The sequence below is a fragment of the Aquila chrysaetos genome, chromosome 23 (genome assembly GCF_900496995.4).
Source record: "Aquila chrysaetos chrysaetos chromosome 23, bAquChr1.4, whole genome shotgun sequence".
In the NCBI taxonomy this organism is placed as follows: Eukaryota; Metazoa; Chordata; class Aves; order Accipitriformes; family Accipitridae; genus Aquila; species Aquila chrysaetos.
This window is the reverse complement of record NC_044026.1, coordinates 6590805-6618289: the sequence shown is the minus strand read 5'-3', so window position 1 is coordinate 6618289 and position 27485 is coordinate 6590805. Positions and strand designations below refer to the sequence as shown.

The 27485-nt window shown below is 43.6% G+C and overlaps 1 protein-coding gene across 4 annotated transcripts; it reads left to right on the top strand.

The window, feature by feature from the left end:
• Positions 1-79: 79 nt before the first annotated feature.
• On the top strand, positions 80-27045 carry IL1R2 (interleukin 1 receptor type 2). Of its 4 annotated transcripts, XM_041119528.1 has the most exons (10): positions 80-3305; positions 3391-3550; positions 14088-14218; positions 14317-14575; positions 16724-16898; positions 18343-18517; positions 19176-19241; positions 20482-20617; positions 22990-23135; positions 24455-27045. In XM_041119528.1, exons 2-10 carry the CDS (start codon positions 3474-3476, stop codon positions 24580-24582), a joined length of 1293 nt encoding a protein of 430 aa, XP_040975462.1. In that variant the 5' UTR covers positions 80-3305; positions 3391-3473; the 3' UTR covers positions 24583-27045. The 4 variants fall into 4 exon arrangements, with proteins under 4 accessions (XP_040975462.1, XP_040975461.1, XP_040975463.1 ...); XM_041119527.1 differs by having other exon boundaries at positions 80-3550; XM_041119529.1 differs by having other exon boundaries at positions 87-3518.
• Positions 27046-27485: the final 440 nt, after the last annotated feature.

Here is a 27485-nt window from a genome sequence, read left to right as displayed (position 1 = left end):
TAAAATGAATATTTATTGCGTATCACAGATGGGGAAGGGAACTGCTATTTTTGGAGCTTCTTTCTGTTGAAATGTTGATTAAATTTTTCACAAAAAGAAAACTGGCAGCAGACCAAAAGAATACAAGACCACTCATTAGAAAACATTAATTTTGTATCACATATTCAAACTCGACAAATTGGAGAGAACAGTCCATTAAAAAAACTCCAAAGAAACAGAAGAGTGAAGATCCAGTTCTGAAAGGAGAGGTAAGTGAAATACCAATGTGACAAATCGCACTGTGTGTCCACTTCTGCAGCTGCCTTCCCTGCTGTACTGGCGTTCATAACACAGATTTGGATGGATGCACAGCAACTGATTCAATATTCATAACCTTACCAGCAGGAATCATTATAGAACAGTATATTCCTTCAACTCCAGCTGCTGGAAGGAAATGTCATATAGGAAACTCAGTGTATAATTTTTGTAAAAAACCCAACATTCTGCCTTGATACCTTGTTGTGTTGAGCAGGTCATGCTACCACCCAGCCTAGCTAACAAGAGCTCTGGGTCACGTTTAGGGCAATATTGATGTGCCTGCCTTTCACATTAACCGCCGTGTCGTGGCTCTCCGTACTTTTGTGTGGAGGGTAGTGATGGCTGGGGCCATCAAAAGGAAACACTTCCCACATCCAACAAAATTGGAGAAATGTAGCTTGGAAGCATCCCACAATGTGGAAGAAATTCCTTGTCATGCTTGATAGGAGAAAAAACATGCAGGTAATGTTAGTTGTAACAGATGTCCTGCAGAATGTCATAATTAGTAATTTGAGCCAGGATTCCCAAACTCCTGTATCCTAGGGACTGCAGAAAGATTTGAAAACATACAGCAGCAGGCCACATTAAACTTTAAGACATGAGTGATTAGAAAGCCCATTTGGCTTGGTATCTTCCAGGACATATTTCCAGAAGAGAATTCTAATTGTTCTCGGGTGCTTTCCTCTCATCTTGTTCCCCAGCATCGCTGACTTGCTCCAGTTGAAAACTGGACCAGTTCAACCAGGGTGAACTTTTTGTTGTCAAGTGAACAGTAAACTTATCAAAGTTGTAAAGAGGAAGCAAGTTGAAGCCTCTCGATGTGTGGCAATTCTTCCGGAACAGGGCAGGCGACACGCAATCTGGGACGGCCCCTGGGGACAACAGATCAATGAATACTTGCACGAAGATGTTGCCTAAGTAAACACAGTCACAGGGTCTTATTTCACAAGCGTGTCTTCCTATTACTGGAGTAGTAATAAGATGCTTTTTGTACAGTGAACTCTGGGTACCTTACGGCTACCTCGCTCACCTAGAAAACCTGAGATCTACAACTTCATGAGCCAGAGTGCAAAGCATGAGGTTTGGCATCAAACGGGTGCAAGGGCTGAATTGTTTTCAAACATGAGGTTGCTCTTGGGGGCGTACCTACATTTCCAGCTGCTTATTTGTGCTGGAGCTCCATATGGTTGCGTGACTAGTGCCCGTACGGTACGTTTTGTTCTGCAATCAGTGTCCATAGGTTTCATTTCACTATGTCCCGCATGAACACAGATTGCCAGTAAGTGTTGTGTGTTCTGGTCAGCTGTCCCATCAAGCGTTGCTCCACTGCCATCCTGGATGCTTTCAGGAAACCTGTGCATGTTCTGCACAGTGCCCTAGAAAGCACAGGACATCTTGGCCCCACCAGTGTCATTTCTGCAACTCCACCGGTCCTGCAAATGGGTGCCTTTTTCAAATTCTGCCTCCTTGCATGGAGAAAGCCTTGATGTGCTTCATGGTCTTTGTAGTCAGGCATATAAACGGGGGACCGGCAAGTAGCTGAGTCTGAAGGTAATGAGAAAGGTGGAAGCAATCAGCTAGTCCTATCTCTGGAGATGGGTCAACCAAAAGCAGGCACAGGGGTGCAGTGCTGGGAGCCAGAGGGATGGGATGGCGGGGAAAGACCTCCGTTACATCAAAAGCCACTTGCCTTGGGCTTTGGGAAGAGCTTGCTGCAATGGCCTGCCAAAGTGAGAACGCCTGCATGTAGACTTTGCTCTTTGGAAATTTGCTGTCTGTTGTTTGCTAACTCACTTGGTAGCTGATGATGATACGTGACAGGAGAATGTGCAATGCCACCATAACGTGCCTTTGCCCAGCACTAAGCCGAAGTAGCAAGTGGGAAGTTGTTCGTGACTAGGGACGGCTGGGCTTCTGGGCCTGCATGGTCCTGGATTCAGCCGATAGGAAGAGAATAAAAGGCAGAACAGAAAATATTGTTACAGAACTTTTAAAGTTCATATTACGCATACGCGTGGTTCTGGCTGTCCTACCTTAAGTGGGGTATAAAATTACAAAATGTACACACATGGGCAGCAAGAATGACAGAGGACCTGGAATTGCATCCCCTACAGCAAGGTTAGCTACTTGATAACACAGAGAATAGTTGGCAGTTGGAGGATACGGTCAGGGCTAGAGGCTGGAGGTATTCCAGATTCCTGAAAGCCAGGTGGTGTTGGGCTCAATCTTTTCTGGAGGCTCTGAAAGACCTTAATTGCTGGTTGCCAGAAAGTAGAAGGGGGAAAAGTCATACTACGTGTGCCATGTTCTTATGTCTCCTTAAACATTGGCTGCAGGTTACTGTCAGGACCAGATGTGGGGCTACGTGGACTTTCAGTCTGACCTACTGTGACTGCTCTGATGTTCTTGTGGTTTCAGATACGCCAGCTGTCATGGATATTTCTCTGTGATGTTGCAAGCCCCGATACCTGACTGTTGGATGGCCTCTGAAGGGTCACAGGGTCTTTAGAAGATCTGGAGGTCTTTTCCACTACTTTGTTTATTAAGAAGATTTTTCCCATACATATATGTGTTGCTTTTTCTCCTGATGTCCCAAAGGTCCAGAACACCTTTTGCTCTTGGCTTACAAAGCCTTTTGCTAGCAAAAGAGTAAACTATTTCCCGAGTAAGCTGCAGTGGGTACATAGGTGTGTATATGCACACAATGAAGCATGCATTGGCAGGGCAGAAAAGTAAAGAGAGGGTCTTGTGATCAAGGCTGAACATTGCTGAGAAACATCTTCATCTCATGATTGCTGCTGGCTGTGATGTGGGCAGCTTTCATGAATGAACCAGGTACGTGGCTGAGGCCTCTCTACAGTGGTGTAAAGGTGGAAAATGATCCAGTTGAATTCCTTATGGTAACAACAGTCTCTCCTGCATTTGTACCGCTCTGTGCACGGTCCATCTTATGTGTCCTGGCCTTACTTCTGCTCATGATCTACCTTTTACTATGGCTGTATCAGCAGGTAAGTTACGTCTGTACAAAATAAAGCTTCTTTTAATAGCAAAGGATAATAAAGTCCCCCATCTAAATATGTGATCTGGTTACAGCAGCCTGGGCACGACTGATACAGGCACTGGGAGGACAGAGGTCTGCAGGGAGGTGAGGGTTTTGGAGGAGAACAGGTTAAGAGATGGACAAGAACACGCGTCAGAGGCACAGCAGAACTTGGCTGCAGGTGCAGATGAATTTACATCCACTTTGCTGCAGGTAAACTTGTCCCCTGTCTAGGAAGATCTGTTTTTGAAAGGGGCTTGATAACGTGCATGAAATGCTACAGGGTTTGCAAACCCTGCATTTTGTTTATTGAACATGAAACAGCTGAACCCGAAGCAACTTGAATTTACCCATGACAAATCCTGAGTCAGGCATAAGCCCTGCTGAAAGCACAGACTCTTTAGTTCATTATTCCTCCCGTGCACCAACTTCTGATGAAAACCACTCTTACAAAAACATTAAAGTTGGCACAGTAACAGAATCCTTTCCTCAAGGTGCTGTTTCTTCATCTTCTCAGAAGGCGCAGCCTCAAGGAACAGTTCTGCCAGGCACTTTTCTTCATTACAACATTACAAGGTTTTGAAACGCTCATTTAAGTAGAGTGTTAACACCGGGGGCTGCTTACATTGTTAAGAAAATACTGCATATCTCCCTTTGGCAGAATGCGGTGACAGAAAATTTCAGACCTTTCCTCTGTTCCACCAAGCCTTCAGAAATAATTTGATGATTTGAGGATATACTAGAAAAATCATTCTCTTCTATTATAGCAGTGATTCTGGAAAGTGAAGAAGTAAATTTATCCTAAAAGACAAAGAGACAAGTGGTCTGAGCAAGCTCTGGAGAGTGGCATCCTAGTTCTGATGGCTCTGTGAATGCCTAGCTGCAGGGGGCCCGCAAGATGCTGTCAGCCTCTAATAAACATGGTATCACCAGCAAACTCATTAATGGATTTTTGAACTAAAATGACACAGCTTTGCTGCTACTGAATTTTTTAATGTTGTAGAACTACACAAAGTAAATACCTTTTAATGTAGGCGTCGGGTTCTCGCTATACATGTAAGCTTCACTAAAATGCTGTTAGCGGTGTTATTAATAAGTAAACTTTTTCTGGCTGGTGTTTTGCTGTAACATAGTTTTGAGTTTCCACAAACATTTGTCAGTTTACACTAAGCAGTTTTGGCCAGATTACTCTGCTGTCCCCTGGCGAGCACAGCCAGCATCCTGTAGCTGTTCCTCATTGCATGGGGCAATGAAAAAACCAGACAGCAGAGCAGGAACAGAAACCCTGCAGGGCTTTCATTTCTACCCTTCTTTTGGGGACTTTTGCAATTGGAATACAACCCTTTCCTCTCAGCAGGTGGCAGCCTCTATAATTCTCCATGTATGGATACGTGTATGTCTCTAATTTTTTTTTTTCTTTCTCTTTGTCTCAATCTACATACCGAAAGAGAGTTTCTAATGAGTCTAAAAATTACCATTGGAGTGCCAAGGAGTATGTCCCTTCTTACTTATCTCTTATCTCCAGGATTTCCCTTGGCTATTTTAAAATCCAGCAAAAGATCCTGGGACTTCTGCATGGGACATGCAATTACAACCCTCTCATCTCAGGCCAGTTTCATAAACATGTAGTGAAACAGGCAGCAGCTCTGAACCACGGAGGAGCAGCAAGATACCCTATTGCTGAGTGCCGTGTCCTTGCTGCGCAGAGCTGGCCAGTTGCAACTTCAAGGGAGCCAACGATGGTTAAAGGTTCCAAACAGTGCTGCCATACCATGATGGTATTAAATGGTTAAATTCAGTTCCCCATTTTTTCTTTTGTTCCCGTAACTATGGTATGAAGCCAAGGGCCGTATCAATTATTCATACATCCTGCCGAAACCACTCTCCCCGGCAAGCCTATGCACAAGAACTTGTACGTTAATCAAAATAGTAACTTGTAAAGGTCCTGAGATCTTTCAGCTTTCCGTGAAGACAAGGGGAATGGCTCAGCACTTAAGAGAATCATCAGATTTGATGAGCTGTCCTTAAAGTAAGTGCAGGGCTCTTCTGGGTCCCCAGTGAAATAAATGCCCCAAATAACAGATCCTGGAAGCTACAGCCAGAAGGACCAACAGGGATGTCAGTTTTGTTGGGAAGGGAGCTTTCAATCCAGGGGTGTTCAGAAGGCAAAACCCACCGCTTCCTTGCAATCTTTCACTAAAGTTAACCAAATTTTCCTGTAAATGGTAAACCCTCATGTTGGGTTCTCCCTACTTCCAATTAACTAAGTCCAAATAAACACTCTTCCAGCTTGTGATTAAGGAAAATTTGCATAACAAACCAATATTGTTGATAAAATCCCTTATTTTTCTTTTCAAAATAGAATTGATAGCAATGATTTAAACAAATAACATTAAATATTGTCTTGACTTCCCATCACGTGTAAAATCCTCCCCAAATCTTTAAAAACCAGTTGCTGAAATGATGAGTTCCCTTTTCAGCTGGTACAGAACATCATGTGCTGGAGAAGGGCTTAGCTCAGTGCATTTGGAGGCTGAAATCCTCGTAAGATTAGTTTTGCTGCCCTGTGTGTATTTGTACTCGTGTTACATGCTCAGCCAGTATGAATATAACAGAACTCTCCAAGCTCAGCTGACAGTAACTGGTTTTATTAAACTGAATGTGTTCATTAATGTGAATGAATGGTACAAAATTTTTCTTTCTTCAGTGCTTCACAGTGTATATGCACCAACCGAAGAGGTAAATAGAAGATAAAGAGAAAGACTAAGCCTACCTCATCTTTATTGCAAGCAAATGTGATCTTGCAGCATCACTTTAGGTTGCTTTAGGAGGACAACGGTGATGTTGATTGACTCTTTTTCTTCTGAACTGACTTGATTTCTCCTAATTTCTGTTTTCAAATACACTGATTTTTTTTCCCCCATTGAGAAGCAATATCTGTTGCATCTATTTATTTGTTATTCATTTATTTGTAACCCCCTCTTCCATTATGTCACTGATCCAGAACAAGTCTACCTTGTCTTATTTTTTTTCTCAAGCAACTCCTGACACCAGTCAGAATTGCTGACCATTGTGACACTAAACACAGGACAAGTACTAAGAAAGAATGCTAAGTGCAACTGAAACTTTGGTGTCTTTATTTCTATACCATATGCACTTTCATATGTTTTGCACTGTGTCCTCCACCCCAGCCCCCCACAACTCCTGTGATAATGAATTACACATCAAGAAAGTGGTGTAGGAAAGAAATACCTTGGGTAACTGTATGCACTAAGTGTATTTCATACTCCTGCTCCTTAAAACAAGTGCGTGAAATATACTTGTGGGTCAGAAGGATAGTAAAACTAAGATAAGTGAGAAGATTTACTGCCTGCATTAAATAAATGACTTCATCTTCTTGGTGAGATAATGATTTCATTCAGGAACATGTAATAAAAATGAACAGTTAATATTACCCTCCCAGTACACCTACAGTAATGTATGATCCATACCAGCTCAATTTTTCCCTAATCATAAGACATATATTTGTCACTGTTTTTCATAGCTATGAAGTTACTTTTTATCAATTAAATTTAAGTTCAGCTAACAAAAAGGCAATTGTGAACAAAAATCTTTGTCATCTGTTTTTCTCTTTGCTTCTGGAACTCCCTGTTTGCTGTGTTGGCTGCTTAAGCCAAGCACCATAACTGATTTAGACATCTTATGTTGTCCCTGTTGTTCTGCCTCATGTAACTCTATATGACTTCATGTAACTCTATATGACTTCATGTAACTCTATATGACTTCATGCTCCTCAGCTGGACACACTTCCTCCCCTGTCTACTGTTACCGTGGGCTTTTTGTAATTACTGCTGTGTTTTTAAATCCCTCTACACTTTTCACGTGTCAAGGCCTCAGAGCAAATTATGTTGCCTCATATATAAAAAGACTGATCATGATTGCAAGCAAAGACTGATTTTGGAAGTGGAGGGAAAAAAAAGGCTACTCAGCAATCTCAGGTTTGCTTTTTTCTAGCACATCTGAGTGCCCCGACTGACTCACCACCTGCGGTCTGAGAAGATGCCACAGCTGTGAGAAATGATGGCTCGCTGTTCTCCTCGGCATCGTTAGCTCCCAGTCAGCCCCACTGGTCAGCCCTGACATGGTGAGTGACCATTTCGGTGCTACGGCTTTGCCTAAAGCCCTGCACTGAGGTGTGGTAGATAATGTATGCTGTAGGCTTGCTCCATCCAAGCAGTAGGGATGGCTGGTAGCTTGGGGAAGTCCTCAAGCTGAGCTGCAAGTTGTGGTCCACTGGCCTTGTCAGTCATCATCTGCAGATCTGCAAAGAAGACACATGCATCTGTGCTTGTACTTCAGCAGCGACCCTACGGATTTCCCTTGCAGCATGTTAATTATCAACATCTGAGGCTTTACACTAGTGAAGCCACCGTTTGACACACCATGACCAAGGTTCGGCGTATCGGTACATAGTTTTATCCATGGGAGAAGGAAGGGCAGTAAGAGGGTTTTTTTCACTTTTAGTGTAATTTTAGAGAGGTATTTGGATGTGGTGATGGTGAGACTGTCACTGTTTAACAATTTAGATTACTCTCTCCAGTTCAGTGTATAGGGACAGACATAGCACTTTACAGCTTTCAACAAACTCAGCTTTGCAGCAATCCTCCTTCACTGCTTGTCCACATCACATCATATGTCATGTAGACTGTGCCCAAGGATGGTTTTCTCCCTTAAATAAAAAGCCAGAAAATCTCACTTTTTTAGAAATCATTTCTTTATTTCGCCAGTCTATGGCTGCGTGTCTGTGCACCGACAACTAAATCTGCTGCTAGCAGTCTGTGTGCAGCACTAGTGAGCAAGATAAAGACCTTCCAGTGCTCCAGGCAGGTATTGCAAACATGGGTGTGATGTTTACATCACGGGTGACCAACGCAGGGAGAGTCCCCTTGGGCAACCCAAACGCCATTTGTGGTGAGGTTCTTTTTGTTGCTTGAAGTGCTTCTGGCCTCATCGCTGCTGGCTCTGGGCCTTTCTGGCCGTTACGTTGTCCCTTGCAGCCTATTGACTTCTACAATGAGGGTCTCCTCCTCCCTGCCCCTTCCAGCTCTTGACATGGTAGTTATTCTTCACAGCCTGCCTGGGTTTTTTTTGCAGGGAAAGGGTCTATGGAAATCCCAGGAGCCCATAGCGGGGAGGCAATCTGTAAGCTATCTGTCACTGCTCTGGCCAAACAAGCGCTGCCTCATGACAAAGTCTGTGTCTCTTGGCCCGTCTCCTCCTGTTTCTCCCAGTCAGTCATATACAACTGGTGTATGACAGCACTTATTCCTCTGGATAAGCATGCAAATTCCTGTATTCTTGGCATCTGTTGTGCATTGGGCTAATTCCTCTGTTTAGTCTTTCTCTTTCTGTCCCATGTATTTGGTGATTCTCAGAGTTGGATAGCTTCTTTTCTTCCCTCTCCATTTCTGTGCTCCCCAAGAGCCCATCTGGGAACTGTGCACAAGGACATTATAAATCATTAAAACCAGATTTGCCCATATCAATAAGCCCAAGAACATGTGTTGGTGCAATAGTTGTGGTTTACTTTGCATCTGCTTGCCAGTCAGCTTTCAACATTCAATATTTCTTAATGCCTCGCCACCTTATTCTTATGTGAACCAGAGAAATTTTCTCCTATTTTTAATTACGCAAAGCTGGGTCAGCCAAACCGAATAACAGAATAAATAGCCAAGTCCATGGGAGTGCAGTTCCTGGATGCCAAACATCATCAGCCACAGAGCCCCTTGGATGAGTTCCTCCAGGACAGACAGCAGAACCTGGGAGTCTCTAGAAAAAGCTGGCACCTTAACTGTCCCTGATAGAAATGGTCTTATCCCCATTCCATGATGCCTGAATTTCCATTTCCCCTTCCATGGACTAGGGATAATGAAGAGACACACCTTGCTTGTGGAGGCCTTTTCAAAGCCTCTGTTGCAAGGAACTGCCAGAACGCTAAATAATACTTGAGATTTTGGTTATTTTATTGGGATGTCCTAGGAGAGCAAAATCCACCCAGATGTGTCCAGGCAGCTGCGTGTACGCCTGGTGTGGGAAACAGAGATTTAGCGAGATGAGCAATGAGTGAGACATATGGAGAATAGACTGGTCTTCAAGTTAGGAATTTCACAGCTATGCTCCAGCATCTTGAGCTGTATAAATGAATCATCAGCACAGCGAAACCACAGAATGACACCAGCTTCCCTAAAAGAGTGTCTCTATATATATAGCTGCTAGACTTGCATATTTCTGTTTATAAATACTCAGTAATAACTGACCACAAAGTGACATGGCCTTCTCAGCAGACAGCTCCTTAGAAAAATATTTGTTCTATCTTTCATTTCTTCCCGAGTTATTTTAAACCAGACTTTTGCACCTCCAGATATACTATTTTAACTTAAGGTCCTGGTACTGGTGCATGTGATCAGAACATTTTCTGGGTAAAAAGACAGCCAGGACAGAGCTCTTCTGAAGAAAGCTGATTAAAAGTGTTGATCCTTGTTAGGTGTATCTGAGAACATTATGCTTTGTGGGAACTGCACTGCTATTCTGTAGTTATTTGGCTTTAGTTTAGTTTTCTAAGGCAGGACAGCATATGTTACTGCACTATAAACTCACTCTGAATCCTTTAGCCTGCTTCATCTATATTTTCCAAGGGGCTGTGTTTTCCAAGAACCTGGATTTCTAAAAGTGTGATGAAAATTGGTCACTGGTGGTGTGTACAGATGGGAAACCCAAAGCATTGCGTCGTGGAGGGAAGGTCGGGCAGAGCCCCGTCCTTACACGTGCTGACGGGCAATGACAAGTTGACCAGTTAGCATCGGTGTAGTTGCGAGCGAGCCCAAGGATGTGCTGCAGCTGGCCTAGACAAATGACCCCTGGGTGAGGTGGGAGCAGAGGACTTGAATTGGGGGGAAGGAAAGGGCTGGAGTGTGGTGGGGAAAGGCCGTGAGGGGAGAGCTGACGGGGCTGCAGTGGAAGCGGGGTGTGGGTGTTAAGGACATGGGGCTCAGATCTCCAGAAAAACAAGTGGTGCTAGTTCTGCCGCTCATTGAACAGCTTGCAGTCGCGTGGCTTTACTCAGTGAATGCAATGAATGCGTTTGCAGCAGTTGGTAGGTACAATCTTTTCAAAGACGTCAAACCTCATTTCCCGCAGTTTTGCTCTCCTTGGGTCTGGTAAACGTCTGGGTTATTTGCTGGGAACTTGTCTGGCTCTTGTGACTGGAGTTACCATTAGAGACTCCCACCTCTACTGCGTAAGTCAGTCGTATAGTAATAGCCTGAACTTAGACTTAATATAACACAGGTCACCCAATCCAACAGCCCTCTGCCTGGTTGCCATACAGTGAACTGGAAAAGGAAGGACTGAAATAATTTTATAATTCATGAGCTCAGATTCTCGGAATGAAGTGCGGGGGCTCCAGAAGACCAGTGGTTTCATAGCCCAAATGTGGGAGTTTAGCATCAGTAGAGATGAAAACATATAGTTCTCATAGAACATATAGTTCTTTTCACTGAGAAGATGGAGCACCACAGGGCAATAACTAGCTTTAGTTGCATTATCAGCTTTTCATCTTCACAGATAACAGAACTGCTTAAGAAAACCAGGCAGCCATGCATGGGGCTGATAGCTTGCCATGACTGTGTTGATTAGGATATAGAAACTGTAAAGACCATTACAGATTGAAATATGGGGCTTCCTGATTTTTTTTTTTATTATTATTTACTGAAGTTGTAATCTAGTGGATTTTGCCTGCTCAAAAGAATATGTGCAACCCAAGCATATGACACAACTCCAAAGACTGCAGTATATAATAGATGTCATCACCTATATGTTTCTTCTCTCCATAGTAGATGGCAGCATGGTCTCAAAACCTGCTAAATTTTCATCTCAAACAATATTCTGGGGTCTCTAGTATAACTGATATTAGTTAAAGAAAAAGTTCATGAATTATGTCAGGGTTAAATAAGACCCTTACATGCTTACTGCAATAAACAGCTACGTTGTTTTTATTACTTGGTTAGTAAGAGCACCATAAAGCCTGAGCCTTAGGCTAAGACCCCCGTGCTCCAGACCAGGGCTGCTCAGCTGAGGTTTACGAAGTCCGGGGAGGGGAAGGTATTTTACCGAGGTCTGCCGACAGAGACCTGTGTGCTGACTCCAGCTGTGGCAGGGCGGTGGGACAGCACACGCTGCCTTCCCGGGCGAGCCGTGGGCCAGTGCAGGACAGCCGCTCTCTGAGGGGTCGAGAGGCTGTAAGAAATGCAGGGTTGCCTGCAGGAGGCATCACGTGTCGGGACAAGGCACAGGAAAAATTGGCTTGTGGTCCGGTTCCAGACTGAAGCCCGCCACTAGATTGCCCTCTTCTAAACAGGTGGAGGCCAACACTGCCACAATTCATAACCCATTTCTTACCCCTTCTGCTCATGAGCCCGGATGCCATAATCTGCATATATCTGTTAATACTCCACTGCAAAGAAAGCCTTAATGTAAGCTGTGACGCTAAGATGGATGTTATGGAAGGAAAGGGGAATCAACCCATTTGTGATTCACAAGCCATCTGGGAAATCACAAAAGGTTTATGTTGTCCATGCAGAACTTGCTAAACCACACTATGTGAAGATTGCAATTATTTAGCTGCTGACTGTGCTGCAGGACACCTTTTGTTACCCATGAGAATTTTTTATTTGAGGTACAGTGTGAAATAGTCATGTGAAGATGCGAGTGCATGCAAACTACCGTTCGTCAGAAAAAGGGAAATTTAGTCATATATTTAGCAGTCATTTCCCCTTTTTTGGGAAATCCAAATACATATTTTCTCTCTCTCTGTGTCTCTGTTTCTCTCATCCTCACTCTACGGAAGGAAAGAAAGTTGGGTCTAAAATGTCATTTGGTTCTGACACAAATCTGATTGGGCAATGAGAGATTTCCGCTGTGTGTTGAGCTACCCTATATAAGGTCCTCACTAGCAATTTTCAGTGTTATCTTTTCATGAGAAGATAATGGCTGAAAGACTGCAGAAGCACAGGTAAGTGAATCTGATGAAAAGTTGGGAATTTAAACCTCCCCTAAACCCTCAGATTGTGTAGGGCTTATGGAGATTGCTAGATACTAAACCAAAGGGACTGGAAAGCGCTGAACAAAATAACCAAGTATTTTCATCAGGCAAAGGATCTAATGAGAAAGAAACTTCCCTGTTACAGGATATTACATGTGAGCCCTGGGGTTTGTTAATGCCACAGACTAAGCCACTGGCACCTAGTCCAGGTGTAGCCGAGATGGGCTACAGCTCCATGCCGATGCCCTGGAAAACCTTTCAGATCTAGCGGTAGGGGAGACCAGCTGTGGTTAGGAAACAGTATTATTGAGCAAGAGGTTGGCTTTGTGGTGTTGTAGAGATGACAATAAGCTGGAAATAGTTTATTATAGTCAAACTATCAGATGTCAGATAAATATAGCTACTAGAACAGGGAGAAATTTGAATCAAAACCGCATTATAAATATGAGCGTGATGGGATACACAGAAGATGCCTGAAGGTGAGTACTTACGAATACGATGGTGTTATATTGGTAGAAATATGTTTTTCTTTTGGATACAATTTGAAGTAGTTGTCCGGTCATTTATTAGTCAGCCTATGGGACAATCATAGTATTAGGCTAATGTTAAATGCATGCGATTTACATTTCTGTATATAAAATGGAAATAGTATGTATCATGTGCATACGTGTATTGTATTGCAAATAAATACCTTACATAGAGCATAAAGCAGTACCTATATATAGCATGTTTTATGTATTTTTGCCTGTGGTACACTGAGAAAACACACAAGGAATCAACACAGAAGCAGCTGCTGAAACCTCATGCAGACCAGAAAGCATTCGGTGATGTACGCAGAAGCTGCCTTGCCCATGCCAAGTCGATATAGGTGACAATTAATGAATGACTGGCAGCAGATAGCTTTGTTTTCCCTTAGCGTCACCATATCTCATTTTTAGGACAAGTTGCTCAGGGTTTTCCTCATCTCTTTTTAGCACAGATGGTAATAGTGTCCACACTGAAAACTCACTTGCGCACCAACAGCAAGATGGGTGTGCATGCCCTGGGAGTCAAAGTTTTTTGTCCCAAGAGAAACATTTGTTGGAGACTTTGAAAGCTTGGCTCTGGTTCTAGCAGGAGGTTTGCCTGCATCCTGATCTATTCTAGCTGGCCTACCGTGGTAGCCACAGTGGATATGATAAAGTGACACAGGATTTAATGAGGTCCATGCAACCTGAAGTGACTGCTTAAGACAGCTGAAGTCTATTTTGCTGCGTCTTTGCTCCTGTGTTCACCCAAGCTACTACACTACAGCTGACTGGAAGCGGCTGAGCCGTGCCTCAGTCACATCTTATTGCAAAATAAGCAGAGCTAGATTTTTTCCGCCTGTAGCTGTTGCACTGAAAAGCCGTGGGGACAGCAGCATCTTGTGGTATGTTGTTTGCATCTCCTGGAGTGGAAGGAAAGGGACAGAAGTGATGCGTTTGTGCCAAGCCAGATGCTCTTGTTCCACAAGTCAGCCCCCATAAACTAGAGAGGAAAAAGCCTTTCTGCTCACTAAGGGCGAACCAGAGCTCACCAGGTTCTGAGTGAGGAAAAAAGCAGTTAACTCTTAAGTTAACTGTGAGTATTTTCATCGTATCTTCTGTCTTGTAATAAACTTCCCTGTAGATTTCAGGACACTTTCTCTCGATCTTCTCCTTCCCACTTCCTCTGGGAAAAAATGCGTGGGCTCTTCTTTGTCCTGGTGACGTGCACAGCGAGCGCCTCGGCTTTCAGACTCCAGCAAGGCAAAAGCACAGGTAAAAGCATGCTGCTTTTTCCCCCCTTCTGTCTCCCTCTCCCTTCTTTTTAATGTCCCTGGCTGACAGTAATGTAAAAATATCTCTGATTTATATAGAAAACTGCCCAGATCACACCGTTTTTTTCAAACACTACTATGAACTGCATGGAGAACCTGTGGTTCTGAAATGCCCTTCCCCCAGATACAAACATTTGGATATTTCTGCCTTGACCCCTAATGTCACATGGTATAAAAATGGTTCAAAACCCATGATATCAGGAAGAGATGAAGATCCAAGACTCTGGGCAAAAGGAGATGCACTCTGGTTTTTACCAGCAATGCTAGAAGACTCAGGAGTATATATCTGCACCAGAAGGTGGGTATTTAAAAGAAAATCCAGTGCGCTAACAAGATGACTATGTCTAAAATACATTACCTTGATTCTAAACTCTACCTGTGTTCAGAGCATTTCTGGATAAGACAATTTCTTTATTAGAGAAAAAAATGTGGAAAGTCAGAACTCCTAAATGCATTGTGTGTCTCCTATAGATACATATATGGAAATCTGGATAAATCGTGACACAGTATTGCCACTCTGGCTACAATCTCACGAGGAACGTGAGAATAAGCGTTTGTTCGAGCTTATTTATCAGGCAGTCAGGTCTGTGGCAAGCAGGGACATGCTGCAGGCAGGGGATTCTGCAGAACGCAACCGTCCTGTTACAGCTCCAGAGAAGCAAATAGCCTTGCTTGCACTCCAGACTGCCTTACGAAGCATATACCAAGGTTCTGGAGTGCCTTCCTTCTTCCCTCTTCCTTCTCCCTGGTGTTTACTGTTCTTCTGCTTCACATTTTAAACAAGACTTTGATTGCCTTGGTTTTTCTGAAAGACCTGTCATGAGACCTGATGTGTACTTACTAGGCTGGGACCAGACTTGTGATACTGCAGTGGGTTGAGACCTGACCGTGTTTTTCTGAGTATCTGACAAGTTTCAAAAGAGGTACCAGGGTCTGGATTTGTGGGGAATGAGGAAAGCAAAAACGCCTGTCACCATTAGAGCCTGAACTCCAGAAGGTGTCCCAGCTCCTTGTCCCCCGCCAGCTCCTCCTTCCAGTCAGCATCCCAGTACACCCCTGGCAACTGGCACCTTGCTCTGGGGTCTATAGTGGAAAACATATCTATATATCCCTGGACCCGCCTGTGTAAAGCGCAATTTCCTTGCTGGCAAGGCACACCTTGTGAGTGACGTGTGTCAGCAGTAGAAGAGGTGGACAGGCAGAACTCAAGTTAATAAATCATGCTCAGCATATTGGGTCAGCATTTCCGCATGTCTCAGCAGCGATTGCAGTGGTGGGGCAGAAGAGAAGACTTTGCTAGTGAGGCCAGAATAACAAAAGATGGCAAATATTGTCCTAGAGCAGAGAGTAGTTGCCTGAGACCCTGAAGGGTGTTTTTTTAATCTCCTTTCTGGACTATTCTGCCTCAGTTCCTCAACCTATAACACTGCGGCAGTGTTATTGACAGCTATAGTAAAATGCTGTGAAATCTGTCTGAAAAAGATATGCAAGAGCTGAGTGCATAGCTTCGTCACTAACATTATTACAGATTGATAAAGTACAAACAAATTGTATTTCCTTTGCAAATCATCCCACAGGGAAGCCACCAGATTTTTTTCAACACTCTGTAAAATGAGGGTAGAAGCAAATTATCACAGATCTCTGCTTCTGCTGAGCAAATATTTTGGATTTAGGCATCTGACCTGTAGGTGACGGCCGGTCACAGTGCCCTAGCAGTAGTGTGAGCTCTTCAGGAGGTTGCAGCCCAGACCCCCTGGCTTTGCTGGTCCCCGCAGGGGTCAGGATCAGGCACTGCCCTGGATGAAGGCATCTCTGAGACTTTCAGAGGTTGGAAAAGACATAGTTTAAGCACCTATCTCCTCCAGTTTGGTCCTCCTTGGGACTGGAAGCGATTGTCACTTGGGGCCAGAAAGTTAAAATTTGTTAAATATTGCAAAACTTTCAAAGCAGGAATGCCTTCTTTTCTGTGCAAAATAATATGTACTTACAGAAGTGCCTACTTGTTCAATAGTAACTGCAGATGTATTTTTATACATGCTTTAAGTTTTTTATTTCATCCTTAGGTCCCAACCATTAGGGTTTTCATAGTCAAGATCTCTTTCAAGGAAATGACGGAGGGTTCATGACACACCTGCTACTGTTCAGGTGCATATGTTCCCCCTCCTTGCAAAATTAAAATCATGCCATAGCCTAAGGGTGCGCAGCAAACTTGGTGTACAAAAACGAAAAGAAAAGACTGAAGCTCCGAGGCAGACATGTGTCAGCATGTCTAGATTGTGCCAAAAAAAGAGTACCAGTGATTTTCCAGCATCCCTCCCGCTCTGATCTCAGTCTTGGCCTCTTAGAAACTGCCAAGGAGGGAAACAGAGCCCGGAGGAAACCAAGGGTGTCCCTCGAGTTCCCCTTGTCACCGGTGGGTGCTCACGTCTCCCCGCTCTGTCTGTAGGAACTCCTCCTACTGTGCCGAGGTCTCCATCCACCTCACGGTCGTGGAGAAGACAGCTGCTCGGGACATTGCCTATCTCCAGGTCCTCTTCACGTTCACCTCCGGAAAGATCGTTTGCCCTGACCTGTGGGATTTTACACCAAATGGGACAAGCCCGGAGCTCAAGTGGTACAAGGTAGAACTTTCACCTCCTCTTTGGGCAAAGCCTAATCCCAACCTGTTTGTAAAGGCTCATATATCTCCACTTTCTGTTTCTCCTGACCATCATGTTGTTAAAGGCATGAGCACAGCATAATATACTGGGAATTTGGGGGCAGATGTATATATTTTAGGAAAGGTTCTCTGGGCTGGACTCAGCACAGGGTGAAGGGCCCCATGTGTTATATGCTCTCACAGGCAGTGTAACTATTTTTAAGGCTAGATTACCTACTCTGACTCCAGGGTTTGCCACTTCAGGTTAGGTCCTTCTCTTCAGTGCCATGCTTCTTTTTATGGCCCCTCTAGTGAATCCCATAAAGTAGGACCGCCCAGTGATGCTTCCACCGCGTGAGCTGTTCAGATGGGGGTAGCATTCATTAGTCAACTGGCATACAGCATTTGGAAATACTAGATTCATCACACAATGCTTATAGTGTTCTCTTGCCCGTCCATGGCTTTTCAAGTAGGCAAGCCTGGTTTTGCCTGTAAGGTCAAATATTCTTCACTTGATCATCCTTAGCTGTATAATCTCGCACTGGACAGCATGGGATTCTTCTTCTATTTTCATAATACCTTGTTTCAGCTTTTATTTACACTCTCACTATGATCATATGCTCTGCCTCCTGCAGCTATCCTTCTTACCATAGGATGCAATACCTAGGCTGGCTTCATACAGCAGTGCCTACGTTGTGATTGGTACCATACCAGCAAAATCTCTGCTCAGGATTCCCTTCAGAAGCAGGCTATTACCCACTTAGATAAGTGAAAGGCTGCCTTCCCACCCCAATATGGTTCTTGTTACAACTGTCAGAAAGAGCTAGCCTGCCTTCAAGGAGAAGGAACTTCATTGCTCCTAGCAGGGCTCCAACCTGTGTGTGAACAGAGCCTGAGCGATACAGAGCAGGAACTTATCACAGTTTATGAGATCATGGAGGGTAGGTAATATTTTTGTGAAAACCTGCATGATTACTAGTATCTGTCTTTGAAGAATGCCTTAGAATATTACTCTTACTAGGCCATGGATGGAAAGTAATAGTGTTGTGAAAACCTTCATGGTTACTAAAATAGTTTTGTCTTGGAAGAATGTCTTAGATGATTATGCTTGAGAGGACTCAGGAAAGAGGCTGTTATTTTTTTTTCCATCTTAAAATATGTGCTTTATTGAAAAGCTATACACACACACTGTAGATAGATTAAAATAGCAATTCTTCACACTTCATATAGTGCTTCAGAGCATTTTAGAGACGGATACACATTTGAAGAACTTGCCCTTTGGTGGGAAAGTGGAACTGCTCAGATTTCCCAGTGATAAGTGAACTTTTAACAACAGAGAGACAGGGATAGGTACTTTTGTCTGGAAGTTACACTGGGTGTAACTACACGTATCTGAGCCATAACACCAGCTGCTGTCCTTTCTCCAGGATGCTCTGCCTTTGGAAGACGACCATGAAAAATTCCTAATTCTGAAAGGTTCGACTTCTCTGACCATGACTTCTGTACTACCAACAGACGCTGGCTATTACACCTGCAAGATGCCATTTCCATTCGAAGGTGTAACGCATGAAATCACCAGAACAATTCGGCTGGAGACCGTTGGTAAATATTGACCCCTTAAAACATTACGGCACTTAAGAAAAATCTCTTTTTTTAACACAACTCCGGGGACGAACTCCTGCTCGGCCTCGCAGCCCTGCCAAGACAAGCGGGACGCCGTGGGTGCTTGCTTTGGCACCGACGAGTTTCCCACAGCCCCTGGCAGGGTTCGCTCCGGCTGGGCACTGGTGTCCGCTGGTGGAAGTGACTTTGGAAACGTGAACGCCTCGCTGGCGTGGGAGTGTAATTGTGGGTCCCCCGCAGAGCCATTCTCCGGTTAAGTTTGTGGCTTTTCTGGTTTTTTGCAAGTGTGAAATGGGTGTGCAAGGATCTCGGCACTCACTGCGCATAAAAAGAGCCGTGCTTAGTGCCTAATGTTGCTGTTGCTTCCCAAAGACCCTCGCTCACCTGCCGTGAATGCCTCACGGTGCAGCTTTCAGGACGGAGATGTCAGCTTGATCCTATCTATCTCCACAAACACAGGCCTCGGGGCTTGAAATTGGAATTTCTCTCTTTGCCAGTGGGTTTAATAATCAAATGCTTTCCTGGGAGATGAAAGAAGTTGAGCAAAGTGGCACGTTTCTGTCCATAGTTGTTCTGGAGCAATGCCCAAATTTTCTGTTGTGCTAGCACTGACTCTCTATTCTCTTTCTCTCTCCAGAACAAGAAAAGAGAATTACCCCAATAATTGTGTATCCAACACAAAAGACAACATCAGCTGCTCTCGGTAAGGCCCAACATTATTTTTGGAAACATCTAACCAGGCAAAAATGAGAGCAGGTCCTCTTATGGTGTAATTTGTTGGCATAAATTGTTGTAGTTCTTTCGATGTCGATTATATTAGCTGAGGGTCGGTGCTGGAGTAGTTTTTGCATCTTACTGTCTACAACTAGATGCTGTCTTCCACGTAGGAGAAGCTGTAGAAATGCAGTAGATTTTAGTCACTAACAAAGCAAGAAAAGCATGTTTGTACCCTTAGATCAGCTGCCTAGAGTCGCCCTTCCCTAAGAACTGTTCGTTTTCAGTATTCCCTCAAAGTGGTCTAGGTTATCTGGTGGTTTGGAATGAGCCATCTAGCTCTTCTGGGAGGAGACATTTTTTCACTGCTTGTTACTGTTTGAACTAGACAGTTGTTGTTAGTTAGAAAGTACCTTGACAGGATCTCTGTTTGTCTTTGAAGATTATATTATGACAATAAATTCCTGTTGCATTTCCTCTTAGAAAATGCCAGGTGTATTTTACACTAAGCTTTTTTAACTTGGATAATATACACACAGCTGTGTGCTATGGTGTCTCAGTTTTCCCTGCCACTTTTCCTTCCCTTAGCATAAGACTACCAAGTCTTTTTTTTTGCCTGTCTAGCTCCATGGGGTGTTTTATATCCCTTTTATCACCATCTGCATGGATATAGTAATAAAACTGTATGCATTATTGAGCCCTGCATTTTCCATATAATATAGATACACACCAGTCTGAAGGCTCTTTATCCTTAGCTCTGAGTTACAGTAATTATAGCAAAATTTCTGAATTTTTGCACAATCACTTTATCTCTGGAGGTCCCACCTTGAGCCGAATGCCCTTGCCCAAAGCACCTCTGAGTGAAGCTACACTGCTGGTTAAGCTCCAGAGTGGTAAATCACACCATGCCCTTCGGGCTGCAGGACGTCAGAAGGAGCAAGGCCACAAGAACACAGCTTTGCCTCCTGAGGAATGTGTCTAGTGCAAGAGTTGCTAACTGTTGCAATGGGAAAATAATTTGGTTAGCAGCGGGAAGGACTGCCAAGCTGAAGGGTCTTGCTGCCAAGGAGTAGGGGATCAAAAACGATCTGGGACTTCAGTTTTGGATGCAGTGGTGCTTGACGTGTGTGGGAACGTGATCTCCCACCGGAGATGTTGGTTTTCACCAAGAGAAAGAGTAGTTCTTCATATGTATCCAAATGGCTTTTTAATCTTTCCTTTACCAACAGGCTCCAGGATGACTCTCTCATGCAAAGTGTTTGTTGGACTGAGCAGCCACGTCAATACCGACGTGGAATGGCTAGCAAATGACACCGCCGTCGATGTGGTTTACAAGCAAAGCAGAATTACAGAGGGAGAACGACAGTAAGTCTGGCTCAGAGTGTTTCCTTGTGCTTGTTGGGTTAGCCTGCAGTGTTACAGGGGCTCTCAGTGCAGCTGAATGCCAGGTAATGAAATGGGATATGGACAGATCTGAAGTAAAGGTGAGAGCTGGAAAAAAAAAAAAAAACAAGCAGGCAAGCAAAAAAAACCCCAAACCCAACCCAGGCAGGGTGAAATCAATTCTTTATCTCTGTTTTTTATTCATGGTATACTGCAAATGAGCCAACTTTGAGGCTTAAACTTGAAGCACATTTTCATGGGCAGCTGAGCTGATGTGAGAGCTGACTGCAGTGGAAAACAGCCGGGCTTGATCCTTCCCAGTGCTTCTCTTACCTCTCTCCTTGCCCCGTGCCAGTGGAATGGCACCATCCTCTCCCGGACATTCATCAGGTTCTCTGAACACACTGAGACAACAGAAAACTATCCAGTGGTTTGGTTTTGTTTGTTTTTTTTTAAAAAAAATATCATTGTTTTTCCCCTTAGGCTTGTTTTTTTCCACATTAGTGAGTTAAACTGACTCACAGAGAGGCCCAGTGAGTGCTAGAGCTGGCGCCAGGGAAGCACTTGGCGGGGGGGATGCTGGTGGGAGGCAGAGGCAGGATGTTCCACATCCTCTTGCCCTGAGCCGTTGTCTCTCCCAGTCTGACGGAGCCTTCTCTCAGCTGCCTCATAGCTGTATGCCTCAAGGCTTTTCCCGCTAGGAAAGGAGGGAGAAGATCTGCTTTCTGTACCTGTGACATGTCACCTGAGCAGCACTAACTCACTACGTTCAGGCGTGCTTCTAGTGCTTCGCAGGTGTGAGGTAAACCTACTGACCGAAATCTCTTCATTGAGGTCCAAGTCGGCGTGTTTTACCTCTCATTTAATGAAGCTGAGAGTGTCCACAAAGATCATCACCCTCACCTGGGTCACAGTGGCTCTGCCTGTATTGGTGGACAGAGCTGGGAAGGTTCCTGGGCTCTGGGATGCCATTGCTTCTGCTGTTAATGGTTAAACTGGTCACTTACCAGCTAGCACCTTCCCAAAGAGCTCCTGGCTATCAATTAGGATTTAGCATGGGGCAGGCACCAATCCCCACAGAGTCTGGGGATGTGACATCCCTATTTTGAGGGACAAGAGTGTTTAACAGTTATGGATGTGAGCCGGTTTGGGCCATTTGTGGCCATCAGTGCCAGGTAGCAACCTGGCCATATTTAGTTTATTGCACAGCTGCAGCCAGAGGTACATGGTAACTCAGCTGTATGCACAAGCCCTTATGTGTTTTCACGTTCCCCACAGCATGATTGAGACCATTAATTTATAATGTTGTTTATGTGGATAAGTGACAGTGCATTAACCCTGTGGTCAGGAGCCATAAAATGTACGGTGGCTATAGTCTCTGCAGGCTTTAGAGTAGAGCAGCACGTGTACTTTTTTACTTGGACTTTAAAAATTATTTTTATTATTACTATCATAATTACTGTTATATATTATTATACAATTGCACAAGGACAGGGACCATGCCAGCTAGGGCTCATGCAGAGCCCTCGGTGTGTGGGACACCCCAGTTCTGCTGGAAGCCCTCAGAATGGCAGCAAGGCAAAACAGGCCAAATGCCACCAGGAAAACAAATTCCCCGTAGAAATCTCTGGCAAAGCACCCACCGCTGTGTTGCTGCCTTCCTGCGGTACAGTCCCGGGAGGAGGGCACAGGGAATTCTGCTGCCGCAGCGCATAGCAGACTCATGAGCAGATCATTAAAGAGCAGCTGGACAACTTCTCCAGCAATGACTAAAAGATATCAAGAGACAATGTTTGACTGCAGCTGGAAAACCACTTTTAAATAGTTGGACTGATGAAACAATCAGATAGATTGATATTAGCTGGAAACTTCCTAGACAGTTTCTTGTCTTGAGCTCTTGGCTTTGAGCACATGATAGACAGTTTGCTGAGTGAGCATTTGCAGGGTTATCTTCTTCATATGTCCTCTTCCAGCTGACAGTAAGAATGAATCTTAGAAATGAATAGGTGGTCAGAGAGAAGGAATTCGGTCCTTCCACAATGCTGTGTAGAGAGCTCAAAGATATACAGAATTCTGCTTGCCTTTTTTCCCTCCTTTTTCTTTATTTTTGCAAGACCAATCTAGATCTTTTTTTCCCTGGAAGATTCAAGAAGTGCAGGGTGGGTACTGACTTCTGAGACTCAAATAGTTGGCACAACTGGGCTGGAAGATGCAGGTGTCCTCTAATGCTGAGGGGCTAGTTCAGAAATGAGCAAATATCCAATGCATTTTCTTGCAATGTGCTGTTAGAATGAACACATCAAATAGAGAAAAGCCAGCTTATAATAGGATTTAACATTAATTTTTTCTTTCAGAGAAATTGTAGAAAATGGTGAAAACTTCATTGAAGTGCCACTGATTTTTCATTCTGTCGAAGAAGTGGATTTTTACACAGACTTTACGTGTCTGGCACAGAACAGATATGGCTACCAAGTACTGCCAACAAGGGTCAAGCAGGAAGGTAACTAGTTTGACTGCTTATTTGGGATAATTGTTATCATTATTCTAATGCTAAATTATCATCCCAGCCTTTTATGCTATCAGAGCTAGTATTGGGATGAATTATTGCCTGGGGAAAAACTGGTTGCCTCTTTCACCTGTAGACTTTGGAATAGCCTGTTCACTAATACACTTTCTGTGGGTCAGTCACTGACATTTTCTGCAGGGATAAGGATCTGTGCTGGTATATCTGTTCATTGGATACGGCTCCAATTTAGATACGCTTTGTGAAATCATGGCTCCAGTGAGACTACTGGCAAACTCCCATTGGGTGCAGCAGGGCCAGATCTCCTCCAGTCCCTCAACAAGTAGTGGGAAAAAAAAAAAAAAAAAAAAAGACAATAGCAGAATAAAGATCAAAGTGTTCCTTCTCCTCATGCACAGACTGCCACCAAAATAACAAGAAGTGTAAATTATGATGGGTGTTGTTATTTTGGCTCCTAGTGATGGGAAGAGAAGCCCTAAGCTCAGTGCAATTAATGTTGCAGTGTGATAGACCATTGGCCAAGAACCAGCTGTAAAAACAATGTGAAGCAATGCTAATTGTTTCTTTGCATGACATTGATGAATCACCAAAGCTTGCTCACACTGTCTTAGAAAGGCGTATGAACATTTGCAGTCTTCATTATGAGTTATAACTCATGACTCACTCCAGCATCCTATGATGAAGGATTTGTACTCATTTGCTAGATGATGTGCTGCCCTTGTCTTCCGTGAGCTACACAGGTATTACTACAGGGGAGGCAATCCGTGGACCAATATAGGCTGGAATAATCCAAAATGGTCTGGGCAGACACTGGTCTTGGAACTTAGCTGTATTTTGGGAAAAAGCTCAGAGTCTTGGCTTGATCATTAGCAATTTAATGGGCTGCTCTGTATGAGAAAATTATTCACAGAGCTTGAGGGTGGACTAGCTGTTATGTACTCCCTCTCCACATGGTGCTTTTATTTCCTGCTTGGAGTGTCTCTGCTCCCACCAAATTAAGACAGAAAGCACATAGTCACTCTGAGCCAGGGTTGGGAAGAGCCATGTGTGTGCAAAAAGATGGAACTTTAAATTCTCACCCTCTATTGTTTTCCAATTCTTTCTCCCCTCTTCATAAACCCATTTCCCAGAACGCTCAATCAATAGGCCTCTTCCTTTCTCAGGTGATCAACCCTGCTGGAAGGTTAACTTGCACACATCCTTTTTATTGTCATTTCTCCTCTTCCTCCTTGAACTTAGAGAACTCTCTTCCTGGGAGGTTTTTTTGAAAATACTTCATTTCTTTACTTTTCCAGCTGTCGGCTTGTCCTGGTACGTTGCAATGATTCCCGTTGCATTGGCCTGCGTGATCATGGGAGGGATATACATACACAAGTGCTGGAAGCGGAGAGCCGATAAAGGATACACAATAGCAAAGGTTTAAAATCTGCTTTATTTTCCAACTGCCAACAGAACAAAAAATCGTTCTGGCTATCTTTCACGTGAGACACAGAGAGACATTTCAGACCAGACATACTGCTTTCCCAGCAGATGGATATGTATCAGCTATTTTCCTCTTCTCCAAGTCTTCTACGATCTGATGAAGTTATAAATATAAGTTTGCATTTTTATGCTGCCTAGATGCAGGAAACCTGCTTCTATTATTTTGCAGCTAGGGTGCAATCTGTAGCATTTTGGAACACAGAATACCAGGAACATGCCCTGGATATGGGAAGGGTAGGGAAAGGAAGGTGCTCTCACCTGTCGTAATTCCAATAGTCTCATTGTTAAAAAAAAAAGGAAAAGAAAAACCCTAAAATCTAAAAATCAGAAGCTAAGAAAGGTTGCTACAGAAGGACTATTCCACACGAGAGTGAAAATGCAGTTTTCTTATCCATCCAAACCCATTTTATTTTACTTCAGTCTAAAAAGAGCCATTTTTTTTCCCTTTACCAGAGCCAAATACAGTTGTCATGGCAACTGTATATGTACGACCTTCTCCACAGAAAATCTAAATTTTTTCACCATTTGGATTACTCTTTGCTTAAATAGACTGTCTCAGAATATCAGTCCCCAAGAGATAACTACATCAGCATAAGAGATAATTGTACACTGGAGAATTCAGTTCTGTTTTATCTACCAATATCTCATAGCTAGAGATTCATAGGCAGCTGTAATATGTTGTTATCTTTGCCAAGAAAAGAATGTGGAGGGATGTTTTAGTGTTTTGAGAGTCATTTGACTAATACAAAGTTTTATTCCTGGAAGTGATTTGACAGATTACCAGTAATAATGTACAGTCTTGCCCTTCTGTGCTTCTAACTCTTTCATGACTGGCCTGATTCTCCTCTCTGATATGACTATAAAAGTCTGCCATAGATTCCCATAACCAATGAGTCTGCACCAGTCTAAAGCTGGTGCAGCTTCAGGAACCTTGTGTCCTTTAAACTGAAGTATGCAGATCGATTACTCATGGTGCAAAATGCTGCCCATTAAGCTAACTGGATTCCAGTCTTGACATAAATCAGAAGGGAGCAATAAATAATCAATGACCATGTTGTGCTTCGAGGATCAGAATGAGTAGAATGATTTTGTTACTTCCTCTTCCGAGAGATAACACTTATGATAGCCGAGAAATAGTTCCATCACGTATAATATGTATTAACTTCATCTGTATGGGAGGGGAAGAGATCCAGCCTTAAGGTCTAGATTTTTACAGACCCATAACTGACACATAACTCTCACAGACACTGAAGATAAAGATTTTTGTTCAGGTGAATCAGCCCAGGGTTTTTTCAAACTCTGTAGGATAAAAAATAATCAGCAAAAATGTTGGCTCCGAAGAAACAAATTGTAAAGTAAGAATGTTAGAACTGCACGTGGTCCCACAAACTAGGGAAATGAACAACTCGCATCCATCTGGGAGAGGCCATAACCTAATTCCTTTCCACCACCACTTATAGATGGTTCTGAGTTTAGCCCAATAAACATCTGGAAGGATTTTAAAGACTAGGATGTGGCTTGAATTAAGAAATCTATTAGCAAGAACCTTCACATTTTATGAGATTTAAGCCAAAGTCTCCCTTTAAGTATTCTGAATGTTTGCTGTGAAGATACAGGCACAGGGATTAGATTTCTGACAGAATCTGGGTCAATGGCAACCAAAGAAAATCACAGGACTTACTGTTTCCAAGTGCAGGATGTTAAAGTTGATGATAAAGAATACATATTGTTTTATGGGCAGATGGGAAAAAGGTGGCTGCAAGCGTCCACTTGGATATCTGTTCTTTGAAGGAAGAAAACTGTAGATGAACTGACCATTGCTGGAAGGAACATAAAAGTTTTAGGTACATCAGGAATGCTCATTTTTATCAAGCAATTCTAGTCTGTAGCAAGAGAACAAATTAGGTTTGCCAATAAGTGTAACCTTTCAAAATATGATTTGTTCTTCCTATCCATCTGTATCCTCCGAGAGTAGTGTGATAACACATCTGGCTGTAGGCGCGGGGCTGGATTTCACTAAGTAGTGGAAAAAGAAGTAGAACTTTTGGTATATGGAGTATCGGTGCCACAAGAAAGTTAAATACCTCAGATCCTCCTCCAAACTAGACAAGGAGAAAGAAATGTAAATGTGAGATAAAAATTAGGCATACAAAGAACTGATGTTACATACTCAGTGGTGTCTTGAATGCAAGGGGAATGTAAAGAAACAAAGGTTTATCTTTTATGAAGTGCTATTTGCTTCTCTGACTACTGGTACAGTAATATTCTGAAGGCTTTCCTCATAGGTAGACTTGTTCAAGTGAACTAGATAGTGTAAATGTTTTACAGGTAGACTTGAACAAGTGACCTACATAATGTAAATATTTTACATTGATTTGTATTGTTATAAACAGGGGTAACACGGTCTATGTTGGTTTTGAAAATGTTACGTGAAAAAAAGATTTAAAAAAAAAAAAAGCAAACCAAAGTGCTGGTGCATGAGTTGGGTGGGAAGGGAGAGGTGAGATGGCTCTTTGAGGGTAGCAGCTCTTTCCCGGAGAGGTGTGATTTTTCCAGCGCTCTGCTGCAGAGGGGCTCGTCCCCTGGGGGCACAGTGACCCCCGCTCTGTCTTCAGCCACTTCTGCTCTCACCCTGTGGCTGTGCCTGGTCACACCAAAGGGGGACCAAATCCTGATGGGGCAAGCTCCTTTCCTGACTGCCACCACGTTCATGGCTGTCCTTGCTCTGCAGTCCCCCGAGCTCACTCTGGGCAGGTGGTACTGGGTGAACTTTGCCTCCCAGCTGTTGAAGTATTGTGTTCTCCCACTGACTTCTCTGGGGAGACTTCTGGAACTGTAGGTGAA

Excerpts from the sequence above, each read along its gene's own strand:
- IL1R2 (XM_041119528.1), top strand. The coding sequence starts at position 3,474 with ATGGACAAGAACACGCGTCAGAGGCACAGCAGAACTTGGCTGCAGGTG. Across the intron at positions 14,576-16,723 it reads GTATATATCTGCACCAGAAG|GAACTCCTCCTACTGTGCCG; the intron begins GTGGGTATTTAA and ends CTCTGTCTGTAG. Across the intron at positions 20,618-22,989 it reads ATTACAGAGGGAGAACGACA|AGAAATTGTAGAAAATGGTG; the intron begins GTAAGTCTGGCT and ends TTTTTCTTTCAG.